We start from the raw sequence: 14,981 nt of genomic DNA on the forward strand, positions 1-14,981 counted from the left end.
CGGCCATCTTGGCCAGGGACTCAGGAACAACGGCCATCTTGGCCAGGGATTCAGGCTTGGCGGCCATCTTGGCCGGGAACTCAGGAACGGCGGCCATCTTGGCCGGGAACTCAGGAACAGTGGCCATCTTGGCCAGGGATTCAGGCTTGGCGGCCATCTTGGCCAGGGACTCAGGAACAACGGCCATCTTGGCCAGGGATTCCGGCTTGGCGGCCATCTTGGCCGGAAACTCAGGAACGGCGGCCATCTTGGCCGGGAACTCAGGAACGGCGGCCATCTTGGCCAGGGATTCAGGCTTGACGGCCATCTTGGCCAGGGACTCAGGAACAACGGCCATCTTGCGTGCAGACTCTGGCATGGCAGCCATCTTGCGTGCAGACTCTGGCATGGTAGCCATCTTGAGAGCAGATACTAACATGGCGGCCAACTGGTGAGCAGACTCTGACATGGCGGCCATCTTGGGTGCTGACTCTGGCTTGGCAGCCATCTTGCCTGCAGACTCTGGCGTGGCAGCCATTTTGTGAGCTGACATTGACGTGGCGGCCATTTTGTGAGCTGACGCGGCGGCCATCTTGTGAGCTGACACAGCCGCCATCTTGGGTGCTGACGATGGCATGGCGGCTGACGGGCTTGAACGCGGAGAGGAAGCCTGAGACACTGGGCTGAGGACCATCGTGGGGCTTAGGAGAACTTGGGGACACGGGGGAGGCAAGGAGGGAGTGAGGTCGCTGGAGTGATATGCAGAGGGCTCTGGCTGTCGGTTAGATGGGGTGACTGCATGTTTCCAGATGGGAGGAGGATTACCATCCTCCACCATGACTTGGAACGGGGAATCACATAAATCAAGAACAAAATTTACAAAATCTGCTACGGGACGGTAGCAATCACTAAGAGAAATCAATTTGAATAAACTATCTTTTAGTCCCATCTGGAAACATGCATTGATCATTTTGTCACTCCATCTCATCAGATGGTAAATGCTCAAAAACTCCTCCACATATTCCTCCAGCGAACGCTCACCTTGCTGCAGGTTCCAGAGTTTGTCCTCAGCCCAGGTCATTTTCTTGTTAGATCCGGTCATCTGTCACGCCGTGCAGGGAAAGGGAAGCCAGGAGAACAAACGTAGGAGTCAGGGATATAAAGAAACACTTATTTATTAACAAAAACCTTAAACAAAACAAACAGGAGCAAACACGACGAAACTTCATGACCAGATAAAGAACTGAGGAACCAAACGACTTAAATAGCAGTGACAGGGGGTGTAGCAGATTAACAAGACAGGTGAACCAAATCAAAGCTAATGGGGACAAACCAATAAAACACAGAACAACAGGGGGAGACAAAGGGAGAAACCAACTGAAGTCCATGTGAGGGGAGAAAACACTAGGAAACACTAGACAAAACAGGCTATAATCCTGACACTCCCCTTTTTTCACAGAATTCATAAAAACTTGTTTTCAAACTTCAAATTCAAGTCCTGGTTGCACGCATGCTTGTAGTATCAGTACATAGACTCTTGTTCAGTGGACATCTACACTGATGCTTTTTGTGGAAATGTTTCTATTAAGTAGTTTTGGTGTTTTTTTTTTTTGTTTTTTTTTTTGTTATATTTGTTGAGACAAAGTATATAAAATACAAAATTATTACAATAATTACAATTAAAGAAGTGTGTTAAAAATGCAGCTCTCCAGCTCAGTGAAGCCAACTTAGCGATTTTGTTGCTAAATGTAGGAACTTTTCAGACTACCCTAGCAACTTTTTCTTCCAAAAGCACCTAGTAACAAAAACTCAAACTATAAAAAAGGCATTTTCCATCTAAATTACACAAAAAGAGGAAACCAAAGATGCCTAGCAGTACACTCATCACATGAATGAAGAATTAATTCTGCTATTTGCAATTGTTCAATTTAATATTAGTTATAATAATTAAATAATTTAATAGCGTATTTACTATATACCTTAGTAGCTTGCACCTGCGATTGTTAATCAGTTAGTACGCCATAAGAAAAATATCTAGAAAAATTGCAAAATCTAGAAAGATTGTATAGTTTTACTAGTTTTCTAGTTTCTAGCTTAAATAGTTAAAAAAATGTGTTACTGTTTAATAATTCGATGTATTTAAAAATACGGTTGTTTATATTTTAATACTATTGTATGCATTTATATTGTTTTCCAAATAATCTAAATTAACATTTTTTTTTTTGCCGTGATTTGATGCAGTACCACAATTTTGCGCCGTGATTAGCCTACGTAACATAATTTGCGCAATACGCAATTACATCACAACTTCCTTTAGTAACTTCACATGAAAATTAGTTGGAAACACTGCTCCAGCTTTGCAAACCTTACACGATGGCTGCGTTCGAAACCGCATACTTCCATACTACATAGTAGGCAAAAAGCAGTAGGCGAGCAAAAAAGTATGTTTGAATGTTCAGTATTCAGAAAAGAGTAGGCGAGAATTTGGACGAACGTCTACTTAAAGTGCGTTCGAATATGCCTACTTACTACTATATAGTAGGAAAAAAGAGTATGTGAAGAAAGAAGTACGTTCAAAACCTCAGTATTCATAAAAGAGTAGGCGAGAAATCCCCGGATGTCCTACTGCTTCAGCCCAGATTCTGAAGTGTTCATCTGATGCACACTTTTCAATCCCAGGAGGCCACAGGAGGCCAAAACGTCATCATCGAACGTGATTGGGAACCGCGACGAAGGTGTTTACAAATGTGAGTATTATACTCTTTGGTATTACAAACCAAAACACGGTTCCCTGTCTTAAAATCTTATTTGTTGAGCTGTATCGTAAACTGCTGATTTGCATTAGGTGCCAAGACATTAGACAGTAACGTTAAAGTATATTTGTGATTTCGCTGTAAAACACGTTTTATTACGTATAGCGACCATATACATCTTAAAGATGATTACTAAATGTTTAACAACTGACAGGAACATGTTCTGAGAGAATTAAATGAGCAACACCAAACAGACATCTAAACGAGTGATGGACGTTATGTGAGTTTATGTAGAATTCTCTGTTGTCAACACTGCTTTAGATTAATGTAATGTAAATAAACTCATGTACATATAGTAACTAAACATGAGTTATCTATTTCATTTGTCTAATAGTACTGTTGATAAATTCAGGAGCATTTGTATTGGATAAAAAGCCAATTAACACAACAGCTACCTGATAAATGTAGTATTGAGCACATGAATCAGAGGGAGCTGAATCTTGTGTGGATGTTACAGGGACAGATGAGACAAGTATGCTTGTCTGGTGAAGAGTGATTGATGAAGCAGTGCTGCCATCAAAGGCTTTGAGTGAGTACACTACAGACATCTATTTAAACCTTAAGTTGCAGTTTATTAATAATATTAAAAAAAATAAAAAAAACTTTCTGTGCTTTGTTGCAGATATTTTGCGGTGGAGCAGGACCTGAAAGGAAAGGTGACAGCAGCATTTGTGAGGAAAAAAAGTAAAATCTGAAACTTAATATAAAGTTAGGTAATTTTGTTACTTCTAATACAGAGATCTAATGAAATTGTGCTGTTAAAATGACAACTTTTGTATTGTATTTGTGCATCTTTGTATGATCTGAAATATCTGCTGCAGACTGGTGTGTGCAGTGAGAAAGGAGAAATCCACAGCAGCATCCTGGAAATGGTCTAGTGCCATCGATGAGACCCTTCATCACTCCACCTGCCCTTTGTCTCATCTGGACCAGATGTTGCTGTCGTCTCTTCATCCTCAGAGACCAAAGAGCCAGCAAGAGCATCTAAAGAAAGACTAAATTACCAATATGTCTGAATAAAGCTTTGTTCCATGTGTCTTTATTTATGTTCATGGTTACTTTATTATTTTACTCATTTATCCATGTTGTTATCGGTAAATAAAATATAAGTTTCATTAACATATGCATTAATTAATTACTTGTTTGAAAAAAAAAACATGCTTGTTTTACTAAAAAAATTAATTAATTATAGGTCAGCATTTATCATTATTATTGATCAGTGCATTCTGAGGTAATCTTAATTTCTAAGTAGTAATACTTACATTTTTTGAGTGTAAAATCAACTGTCTTCTCCAAACACAAGATTCACTTCTCCTTTGTGCAGATATTGCAAACATGGAGGAAGATGTACTAGGTAGGGTCGTTGTGTTACTGATGCTATGAGGTGTTTGAGCACCTGTTGTGCTTATTTTCTTTTTATTATTAATACTACATAACTTATTACAGGCTCAGGGATAGATGGTATTTATTTTTAACAATGAACAATCATAATGAGAAAAACTGAAAACAACTATTAGGCTTGCTTACATCATAGTATGTGAATATATACACAGGGAAATATGATTAAATATCTCTGAATAATCCAAATATTCACATCATAGTTTATCAAAAATTGGATTTGTTGTTTTTGTTATTGATAAGCCTCAGGGATGAAAAGAGAAATTCAACAATAATTTAAGCTATAGTTTTGCGTGTGGATAAACAATTTTGAACATAAAACAAAAGTAATAACTTTTAAAAATAAAGAATTTGGGTTTTCCTAACAAAGATTATTAAAAAATACAAAAACCTAAATGAACCCAAAACGTATCCGTTATACTACAATCACAATAAAAGAACAGCTGTTTCTTCAACATGACCACAAAATGAACAAATTTCATCAATATCAAAATATTTATAGAAAGATGAATTTAACCTGTCGCTATATGTTAAGTTGTTGCACCTTTTATAACGTCGTTGGTCACATGATAACGTCAACATGGCGGAAGAGGTGCAGATCACATCCATGCTCAACGAGATTTGGCTGTAGAGTATGTACTCTTTTAGCGCTCGTTAAGTAAGTACTTATTGAAAATAAGTACCTACTCATTGAGTATGCGGTTTCGAACGCAGCCAGACCAGCCCAGTACACGCATGCTCAGTTTCATGCAGCGGTTCTGCACATCAGACATGTCTGAAAAAAAAACAAAAAAAAAAAACTGTTCTTAGATCAGCAAACTGAGGCTTCGGAGTTTGGAGTACACACGTGACATCGGGTACTACTTCTCTATCAGATGATTTTAGTACATTAGAAACCGTTTACTCGAGCAGACGCTTGTGCAGAAATTTGGCTAATTTACATTTGCCGTATAAGTACACATTAGTAAAAGTTTAACGTACTAACATGGCTTGTGCTCAGCGATATGTCAACAAAGTTGTCGTCGTTACTGGGGGCACTAGAGGCATTGGAAGGGGGATCGTAAAAGTGTTTGGTAAGGGTAATATTTATCGTTTCATTAAGTAGCTAATCGAAAGTAAGCCTAAGTTAAAATGAATCCCGTGTTTGCTTTGCAGTCCAAAACGGAGCCAAAGTTGTGTTTTGCGCACCAGAAAGTATGTGACTGATTTAAATAGCCTTTTAACTATACGCCTCGTTCACAAGTAAATGCAATAACGTTTCCTTTCTTTGTTTGTAACTGTCAGCTGAGTTGTCAGCTGGCCAGTCTCTTGAGTCTCTGCTGAATAAGGAAGGACCGGGATCATGCACGTTTGTGTCATGTGACGTGACAAAAGAGGATGACATCAAGGTACCAACAGGCGGTCATGGATCTTTACATTTATAACATGTCTGTCCTACACCTTTAACTTTTTCCTCTTAAACTTGTATTATGTGAGGACAAATATATAATGCAATATATATAATATAATAATAGTAATACTTCACTAAAAATTATATTACAATTAAACTTTTATGGTTTTAGGGGTTTTCCATTTTTGAACTTAAGATCAGTATTATAAAACATAATGTATATGGGTTTTTTGTGCAGTTTTGTGTGTTCATTAATTAAGTTGGTTTGAGAAAGCCAACTTACTGATATTCTATTTTCTTCCTAGCCAAGATTTTTGACTGTATCTCCTCCTAGAGCTTTAACTCTACAAACTCCAAACTCAGCCCAGATCTTCAGTCTGGTCTGAGTCAAGTTGCTATATCTTTTCTAACTGATCGGACTTACGGTTTTCCTAAAAATGCCGATTAAAACTGGGAAAAATCCCATAGACTTACATTGACGGAATGTTCAAATGAGCCAAGACTTTCAAACTCCAACTGTCAAAACTCCCAGAATCCTTTGAGACTCAATCAAACTGCCATCAAAGTCCCTTTAAGCAAAGTCCTTTTAAGACAAGTCATGTCACTCGGCGGCCATCTTTGAAACGCCTCTCGGGCATACAAGTGCAGCTCCTATCTCTTTGAATGGGGAAACATCAAATTCTCCAAAACTGTTTGTCAAACTTGCGATTAAATTTCATATTTGAAATCTCCAAAGAAATCCAACAAGAACTGCCTCATAAATATAGTTCCTTGTGCTTTAATAGCGTTAAAAAAACGCTTATTTCTCCGGCTAGATAAGCCAGTGCGCATGCGCAGTACTGAACGCACGTCTTAGGGGCCGTTCACATGAAGCGTCTTTTGCGCGCGCAAGTTCGTTATTTCAAATGGAGACGCGCGGCTTGCGCGCGCATATTGGAAGCGACGCGGTCGCGACGCGCACGCGGTGCGACGCGCTCGTTTTTTCCAGGCGCGTCCGCGCCGCATCGATTTAAAAACATCTCAACTTTTCAGAATGTCGCAAGCGCACCGCAGGTCATGTGACATGAACTAACCAATCAGCTTCCTCACGTTTTTCCGTTACATTGAAACCTCAGCAGAAACATGGAGGAGCAGCTCATCATTGTGGTCCAGGGATTTCCTGAACTTTATGATTTGTCAAGCCCCCATTATTTTGACGCTAATAGAAGAAACAATAGAGCGCAGCTGATGGTTGCTTAGAAACGGCAGACGCTTCCGGAGTGCAAGCGCCCGAGCGCTTTGTTGATAAGGAAGAAAGAAAGCGGCGCGCCTAGCGTTTTCCACGCGTTTTTAGGCGCGACATGTGAACGGCCCCTTAGAGCGCCTACTGTTTCTATAGCAACCGGAACTTCTCACTGTAGCTGCAGTGACGCGCTGACTTTACTAATCAACGATTGGCTCTTCACTAAGAAGGCGGAGCTTCGCGGCCATGATGACCGTTGCATTTTTCCCCATTCAAAACTACACGAGTGACATGTCTTTGGTATTCTATAGTCTTTGCTTTAAGGCAAGTCATGTCACTCAGCGGCCATCTTTGAAACGCCTCTCGGGCATTCAAGTGCAGCTCCTATCTTTTTGAATGGGGAAACATCAAATTCTCCAAAACTGTTCACCAAGCTTACGAATAAATTTCATATTTTAAATCCCTAACGAAATCCAACAAGAACTGCCTCATAAATATGGTTCCTTGAGCTCCAATAGCGTTAAAAAACGCTTATTTTTCCTGCTAAATGAGCCAGTGCGCATGCGCAGTACTGAGCGCACGTCTTATGCCGAGTTCAGACTGCACGATTTTCAAAGCAATCGCGTCACAGATGTTTTCACACTGCATGACTATCTGGGGTAGCATTCTGTCGCTGCTGTGTTCACGCTGCACGATGGATCGGCGACAGGGGGTTTCACACTGCATGACTTTACAATAGGAAGAATCGCCGACAACTTTGTCCCGGTCCGCAAACTACGTCTCACACCCAAACACACGCGAGAAGTGACATGGAAACAACGCGAGGTCAGGCGTGCAAGTTCTCACGTGAGACTGGGATTATTATAAAAAAAAATGGTAGCCCGCAAGAAGCTTGTCATACAAATAGCATGTGCACTCATTTGCAGCGAAAAGAAAAGAAGCCGAAGCTATTCTTGTTGATACTGTGGTCTATACCTTCGTAACTCCTCCCCCAACTTCCCGCTGGCCTGGATGTTGCTGTCTCATTGGCTGTAGGTAATCGCCGATGTGATTTTCAGTCAGATCACCTTTCACACGGCATGATTTTGAATCGCCGACAGGTCCAGATATTTAGCATGCCAAATATCTCACGGGTGTCGGCGACACGTCGGCGATTCTCTCAGATCGCGTCTTTGATAGTTCACACTGTGTGATTGTCACTCACGTGAACGAGCACCGATTTGCCTGTGATTTCGGGCATTTGTCGGCGATTTCTCAAAACCTGTCGGTGAGTCAAAATCGGGGCTAAAATCATGCAGTCTGAACTCGGCATTAGGGGCCGTTCACATGAAGCGTCTTTTGCGCGCTCAACTTCGTTATTTCAAATGTAGGTGCGCGGTATGCACGCGCATAATGGAAGCGACACGGTCGCGACGTGCACGCGGTGCGACGCGCTCATTTTTTCCAGACGCGTCCGCGCCGCATCCAGATAAAAACATCTCAACTTTTCAGAATGTCGCAAGCGCACCGCAGGTCATGTGACATGAACTAACCAATTAGCTTCATCCTTTCCCTTAATAGCATTAAAAAGCACTGCCAAGTCGGAGAAACAGCTTATCATGGCTGTACAGGAATAAACATTTTTACATAAATTTAATAACAGAGCTACTGCAAATCCATTTATCCTTTGCTGAAACTTCCGCGTATTTATGGAGAGCGCAGGTCATGGTTCCATAGCAACGGCAGACGCTTCCGGAGCGCAAACGCCCTAGCGCTTTGTTGATAAAAGAAGAAAAGTGGCGCGCCCAGCGTTTTCCACGCGTTTTTAGGCGCGACATATGAACGGCCCCTTAGAGCGCCGATCGTTTCTATAGCAACCGGGACTTCTAACGGCAGCTGCAGTGACGCGCTGACTTTACTAATCAACGATTGGCTCTTTCATTAAGAAGGCGGGGCTTCGTGGCCATAATGAGCGTTGCATTTTTCCCCATTCAAAACTATACGAGTGACATGTCTTGGGTACTCTATAGTCTTTGCTGCCATTCTATATACTATATTTCTAATCCAATCAAACTCATCTATCTATCTAAATCATGCTAGTAACTTGCTAATCATGCTAGAAGCATGCTAGTAACTTGCTAATCATGCTAGAATCATGCTAGTAACTTGCTAATCATGCTAGAATCATGCTAGTAACTTGCTTATCATGCTAAAATCATGCTAGAATCATGCTAGTAACCTGCTAATCATGCTAGAATCATGCTAGTAACTTGCTAATCATGCTGGAATCATGCTAGTAACCTGTTAATCGTGTTAAAATCATGCTAGAATCATGCTAGTAACTTGCTAATCATGTTAAAATAATGCTAGTAACTTGCTAATCATGCTAAAATCATGCTAGTAACTTGCTTATCATGCTAAAATCATGCTAGAATCATGCTAGTAACCTGCTAATCATGCTAGAAACATGCTAACAACTTGTTAATCATGCTAGTAACCACCCTGGATGCCCCAGCAATCGCATAGCAACACCCTAGCAACCACCCGGGGTAGGGATGGGAATCGAAAACCGGTTCTTGTTGAGAACCGGTTCCCAGTGTTTCAATTCCATCGAATCGTTTGCAAAATTTGCAAACGATTCCCTTAACGATTCCAGTGGGCACGAATGACGTCATCACGCGCATTGCGTAACTTACGCACGTTGCGTAGCTTACGCTCAGTCAATAAGCATTGGCGCCTAAGCGGAACAAACGCTCAAAAGTCTGGTTGTATTTCACCAAAAAAGACGAAAATAGGGCAACTTGCAATACTTGCAGCGTAGATATTTCCTCAAAGGGAGGAAATACCACTAACATGCTAAAACATTTGCGCACACAGCATGCAATAACAATAAAAGAATGTTGCGTTTTCGATCCGCTCCGGACTAACAGTTCTCAACCCAGCAGCGGCAGCAGCAGCAACAACGTTAGCATGTCCTCGGCTAATAAAGCTGCAGGACTCATTCATTCCCATTATATATTTTCTAGGGAGATGACAAAGATTCTCAGCCCTAAGTACAAAGCCCCAAACAGAGACAGTTTAACTATGCTAATCAACAATTTGTTGTCCGTTTTCTTCCATATGAGAATCGATAAGGGAATCGATAAAGAATCGAATCGTTAAGCAGAATCGAAAATGGAATTGGAATCGTAAAAATCTTATCAATTCCCATCCCTAACCCGGGGTACCCTAGCAACCGCACAGCAACTGCCTAGCAACCACCCGGGGTACCCTAGCAACCACCTAGCAACACCTTAGCAACCACCCTGGGCACCCCAGTAACCGCATTGCAACACCCTAGCAACCACCCCGGGTACCCTAGCAACCGCATAGCAACACCTTAACAACCACCCTAGGTACCCTAGTAACTGCATTGCAACACCCTAGCATCCACCCCGGGTACCCTAGCAACGGCCTAGCAACACCTAAACAACCCACCCAGAGTACCCTACCAACCACATAGAAACACCCTAGCAACCACTCTGAGAAGCTTAGCATCTAACTTGAAGCTTTTAAAACTACTTTAAACTATTTCAGACTGAAAACCATCAAACTTAAAACTTTTTCAACTTGATCTATCTATCTATCTATCTATCTATCTATCTATCTATCTATCTATCTATCTATCTATCTATCTATCTATCTATCTATCTATCTATCTATCGCTGAAAACTATTTCAGACTGAAAACAGTCAAACTTTTAAAAACTTTAAAAACTTTTTTAAACTATCTGGTCAGACTTTCTCAAGCCAACTTCAAACATTGTCTTGACAAAGTTTTTTATCTAGTTTTAATTGTCTTATCTTGAAGCGATTAATCAATGTGACGATTGAGAGGTTTGGACAAATAGACTGTTTGGTGAACAACGCTGGGTGTCGTAAGTCAAAGTTTTATTTACCATTGTTACATTTTTATACTATGAACTTTTTTATTTGTTCTAGACTCTTAATTTGACCCAGATACATTTAGATTTACACTACCAGTCAAAAGCTTTTGAACAGTAAGATTTCTAATGTTTTTTAAGGAAGTCTCTCCTGCTCAGCAAGCCTGCATTTATTTAATCCAAAGTACAGCAAAAACAGTAAAGTTTTGAAATATTTGTATTATTTAAAACAATTGTTTTCTATTTAAATATATATTAAAATATAATTTATTTCTGTGATTTCAAAGCTGAATTTTAGCGTCATTACTCCAGTCACACGATCCTTCAGAAATCACTCTAATATTCTGATTTGCTCATTAAAAACATTTATTATGTTTATTATTATTATTATTATGTTGAAAACAGATCAGGTTTCTTTGATGAATAGAAAGTTCAGGAACAGTATTTATATAAAATAGAAATATTTTGTAACATTATAAATGCCTTTATCATCACTTTTGATTAATTTAAAGCATCCTTGCTAAATAAAAGTATTCATTTCTATAATTTCTTTCCTCCAAAAATAACTGACTCCAAGCATTTGAATGGTATAGTGTATAATGTTATGAAAGCTTTTTATTTCAGATAAATGCTGATCTTTGGATGTTTCTGGATGTTTACTCCATTGTTTTAAATGTTGATAATAAACAAACAAAATCTTGAACAACAAATCAGCATATTAAAATGATTTCTAAAGGACCATGTGACACTGAAGTAATGATGCTGAAAAGTTAGCTTTGATCACAGGAATAAATTACATGTTAAAATATATTCAAATAGAAAGCAGTTATTTTAAGTACTAAAAATATTTCACAATATTACTGCGTTTGCTGTATTTTGGATCAAATAAATGCAGGCTTGGTAAGCAGAAGAGACTTAAAAAAATATATACAAATCTAACTGTTAAAAAACTTTTGACTGGTAGTGTATTTGGATGGAAATTATATTTTATTAAAAAAATAAAAAATAAAATAGATCTTTATTTAAATCCTCTATCAGACCCCCCTCACAAAACCACAGATGAAACCACTGCGGATGAGTTTAGAGACTTGCTAAATCTGAACCTTGTCAGTTACTTCCTTGCTTCAAAGGTAAGGAAGTGATAGTCTCCTTATTTGTGCAGAACTATTTATTTTTATTTTATTTTTTAACCTCTTTTCATTACCTCGGGGCAGTATGCGCTGCCACATCTGCGTGAGACACAAGGAAACATCATCAATTTGTCCAGCATTGTGGCCTCAATAGGTCAGAAAGACGCAGTTCCCTATGTGGCAACCAAGGTGAGTTTCTCTGCTTGTCCTTGATTATCTTACAAGTTGGAAGGAACAGTAATACCCACATATATCCACAAGGGGGCGATCACCGCCATGACTAAAGCAATGGCAGTGGATGAGAGTCGGTATCGAGTGAGAGTGAACTGGTGAGTGACATTACACCCAATTCCTCTAACATCTAAGCTGGCCCTTGCTTTTTATCCATATCTGAACTATTTAGGATTTTCTCTATTTCTGATCTGATTGAATTTCCATCTGTGAGCTTGCTGTTTGCTAACATTCAAACTCTTTTATAGCATCTCTCCAAGCAATATAATGACACCTATGTGGGAGGAACTTGCTGGCCACACAGAAGATGCTGCTGCTGCTATTAAAGAGGGAGAAAATGCTCAGGTAAGTGTTCATAAGGCTAAATGGGCAATAAATGAATGGTGTTCTACTAAATATATGATAGTAATATGTTTCCACTCAACAGCTGATTGGTCGAATGGGAACGGAGGCTGAGAGTGGATTAGCTGCCCTCTTCTTGGCAGCTGATGCCACTTTCTGTACTGGGATAGATTTGTTTCTAAGCGGAGGGGCTGAACTCAACTACGGCTTCAAAAGCCAAATTCCATAACTGGACATTGATGGAAAGGTCCATGAAATGATAATATGGCTTCATTCCTTATCTCAGACAACCTGTTTGATGCTTCTCAATGCACCAATTTAATTTTTTTTTAAATCATTGCACTATTTCAAAGCAATGTGTAAAATGATTTGCACAACTTTTATTTGAATGAGTTTAAGTTTAGTATTAAACAATCACACTAATGAAAGTTTACTGAAGTTCTAAGCAATTGAATTTTTTTTTTTTTTACTTGCCAGTTGCCATTTCACACATTCCTGGTCAGGTAAATGGTATTAGAATTGATAAATTTAAAGCCAGCTGCATTTGTTAATACACTACCAGTCAAAAGTTTTTGGACAAAAAGATTTTTAATGTTTATAATGTTACAAAAGATTTCTATTTCAGATAAATACTGTTCTTCTGAACTTTATTTATCAATGCAACCTGAAAAAAATCTACTCAGCTGGTTTCAACATAATATTTTCTATAATATATTTTTTGTTGTACTTTGGATCAAATAAATGCAGGCTTTGTGAGCAGAAGAGACTTCTTAAAAAGCATTAAAAGTCCAAAAACATTTGACTGGTAGTACATATAATAGTATTAGGATATTATTATCCATGAAATCTTAATTAATTTAAATGCTAAGTTTTTCATTTTTTAATGCAAATATATGTTATATAAAGGGGAGCCGCACTGTGAATCACAGGACCATAAATGTGCAAAGACTTACTGATGTTTACATGTAAACATTCCCTGGACAGTTTGTTACACAATAATCCAGTTTTAACTGTGATGTAGTGATTTTTCTCATCTTTAATGACTCTTGACATGTTGTGATTTGCTTCATACACTGTATTTCTAAAAATGTTTTAGTAATTAAAAAGCTTAATTGTTGTCAAATTGTTTTATTTATTAGCTAGAAAATATTTTTTAACATGGCCAATGCCACTCATGAGGGTTATTCTGAGATAATAATATATGCTAAATAGTGTGTAGTGTTGATACTGTTGTGAGTCTTTGATATCAAAATGTTGTGGGCATTAAAAGATCTGGTGAGTCCTTGACTATGTTAAACAGCTGGAAATGTGCTGTATTTATTTTAGGATATACAGTGCCTTGCAAAAGTATTCATACCCCTTCATTTTTTCACGTTTTGTTGCAGTATTATGTTAAACTGCTTTAAATTACTTTTTTTCCACATCAATCTACATCTCATACACCATAATGACAAAGCACAAAACAGCTTTGTAACAACTTTGCAAATACCCTTTTCTGGGACACTTGAAATTTAGGTCAGGAGCATTCATATTGCTTCTAGATGTTACTACACTTCGAGTGGAGGTAAACTGTGGCAAATTCATTTGAAAGAGTATGATTTAGAAAGGCACACACCTCTCAGAAAAGGTCTAACAGCTGAAAATGCATATCAGAGCAAAAACCAAGTCCTGAGGTCAAGATAACTGCCTGTAGATCTCAGTGACAGACTTGCATTAAGGCAATGATCTAGGGAAGAGTTCAGAAAAAAAACTACGGCATTGAAGGTTCACAGAAGCATGTAGCCTCCATTATCCATAACGGAAGACTGGAACAACTAGGACTCTAGAAAATGTCTGCCAGCCCCCATCCAAGCTGACAGAGCTTGAGAGGTGAAAAGGTGAGGCAAAGAATGGCAGATAGTTGCCAAATGCAGATGTGCAAAGCTTGTCACATCATACCCAAAAAGACTCGAGGCTGTAAAGGTGCTTCAACTATGTACTGAGTTAAGGGTATGAATACTTATGCAATGTACTTATTTCAGTGTTTTATTTTTAATAAATTTGTAACATTTGGAAATCTGGTTTTTGGTTTGTCATTATTATGGCGTATGGAGTGTAAATTGATGTGGGGAAAAACTAATTTAAAGCAGTTTAACATAATGCTGCAACGAAACTAAATGTGAAAAAATGAAGGGGTATGAATACTTTTGCACGGCACTGTTTACTGTATGCACGTTACAGTAAATAATAGAGCTTAATCTAATGATAAAGATGGATGTGAATTTGGAAGCAAGGCATAATATGGGAACCTGCACCACAAACCCAGTCTTAAGTAGCATGGGTATATTTGACGCAAGAGCCAAAAACCCATTGTATGGGTCAAAATTATAGATAGATTTTTATCTTATGCAAAAAATCATTAGGATATTAAATAAAGATCATGTTCCATTTAGATATTTTGTACATTTTCGTATTGTAAATACATCACAACTTAATTTTTGATTAGTTTCCTTCATTTGGAAAAACGATTTTCTCAGTATTTTGATTGTTTTGCAACCTCAGGTTCCAAAATTTCAAAGAGTTGTATCTCAGCCTA

At 38.8% G+C, this 14,981-nt stretch overlaps 1 protein-coding gene across 1 annotated transcript; it reads left to right on the forward strand.

Annotated features, from left to right (window-relative positions):
• Window positions 1-4,813: 4,813 nt before the first annotated feature.
• Window positions 4,814-14,389, forward strand: hsd17b14 (hydroxysteroid (17-beta) dehydrogenase 14). Its single transcript, XM_073840877.1, has 9 exons — window positions 4,814-5,263; window positions 5,346-5,384; window positions 5,475-5,578; window positions 10,631-10,697; window positions 11,742-11,833; window positions 11,918-12,022; window positions 12,095-12,162; window positions 12,313-12,409; window positions 12,492-14,389. Exons 1-9 carry the CDS (start codon window positions 5,176-5,178, stop codon window positions 12,633-12,635), a joined length of 804 nt encoding a protein of 267 aa, XP_073696978.1. The 5' UTR covers window positions 4,814-5,175; the 3' UTR covers window positions 12,636-14,389.
• Window positions 14,390-14,981: the final 592 nt, after the last annotated feature.

This window comes from Garra rufa, chromosome 1, assembly GCF_049309525.1.
Source record: "Garra rufa chromosome 1, GarRuf1.0, whole genome shotgun sequence".
In the NCBI taxonomy this organism is placed as follows: Eukaryota; Metazoa; Chordata; class Actinopteri; order Cypriniformes; family Cyprinidae; genus Garra; species Garra rufa.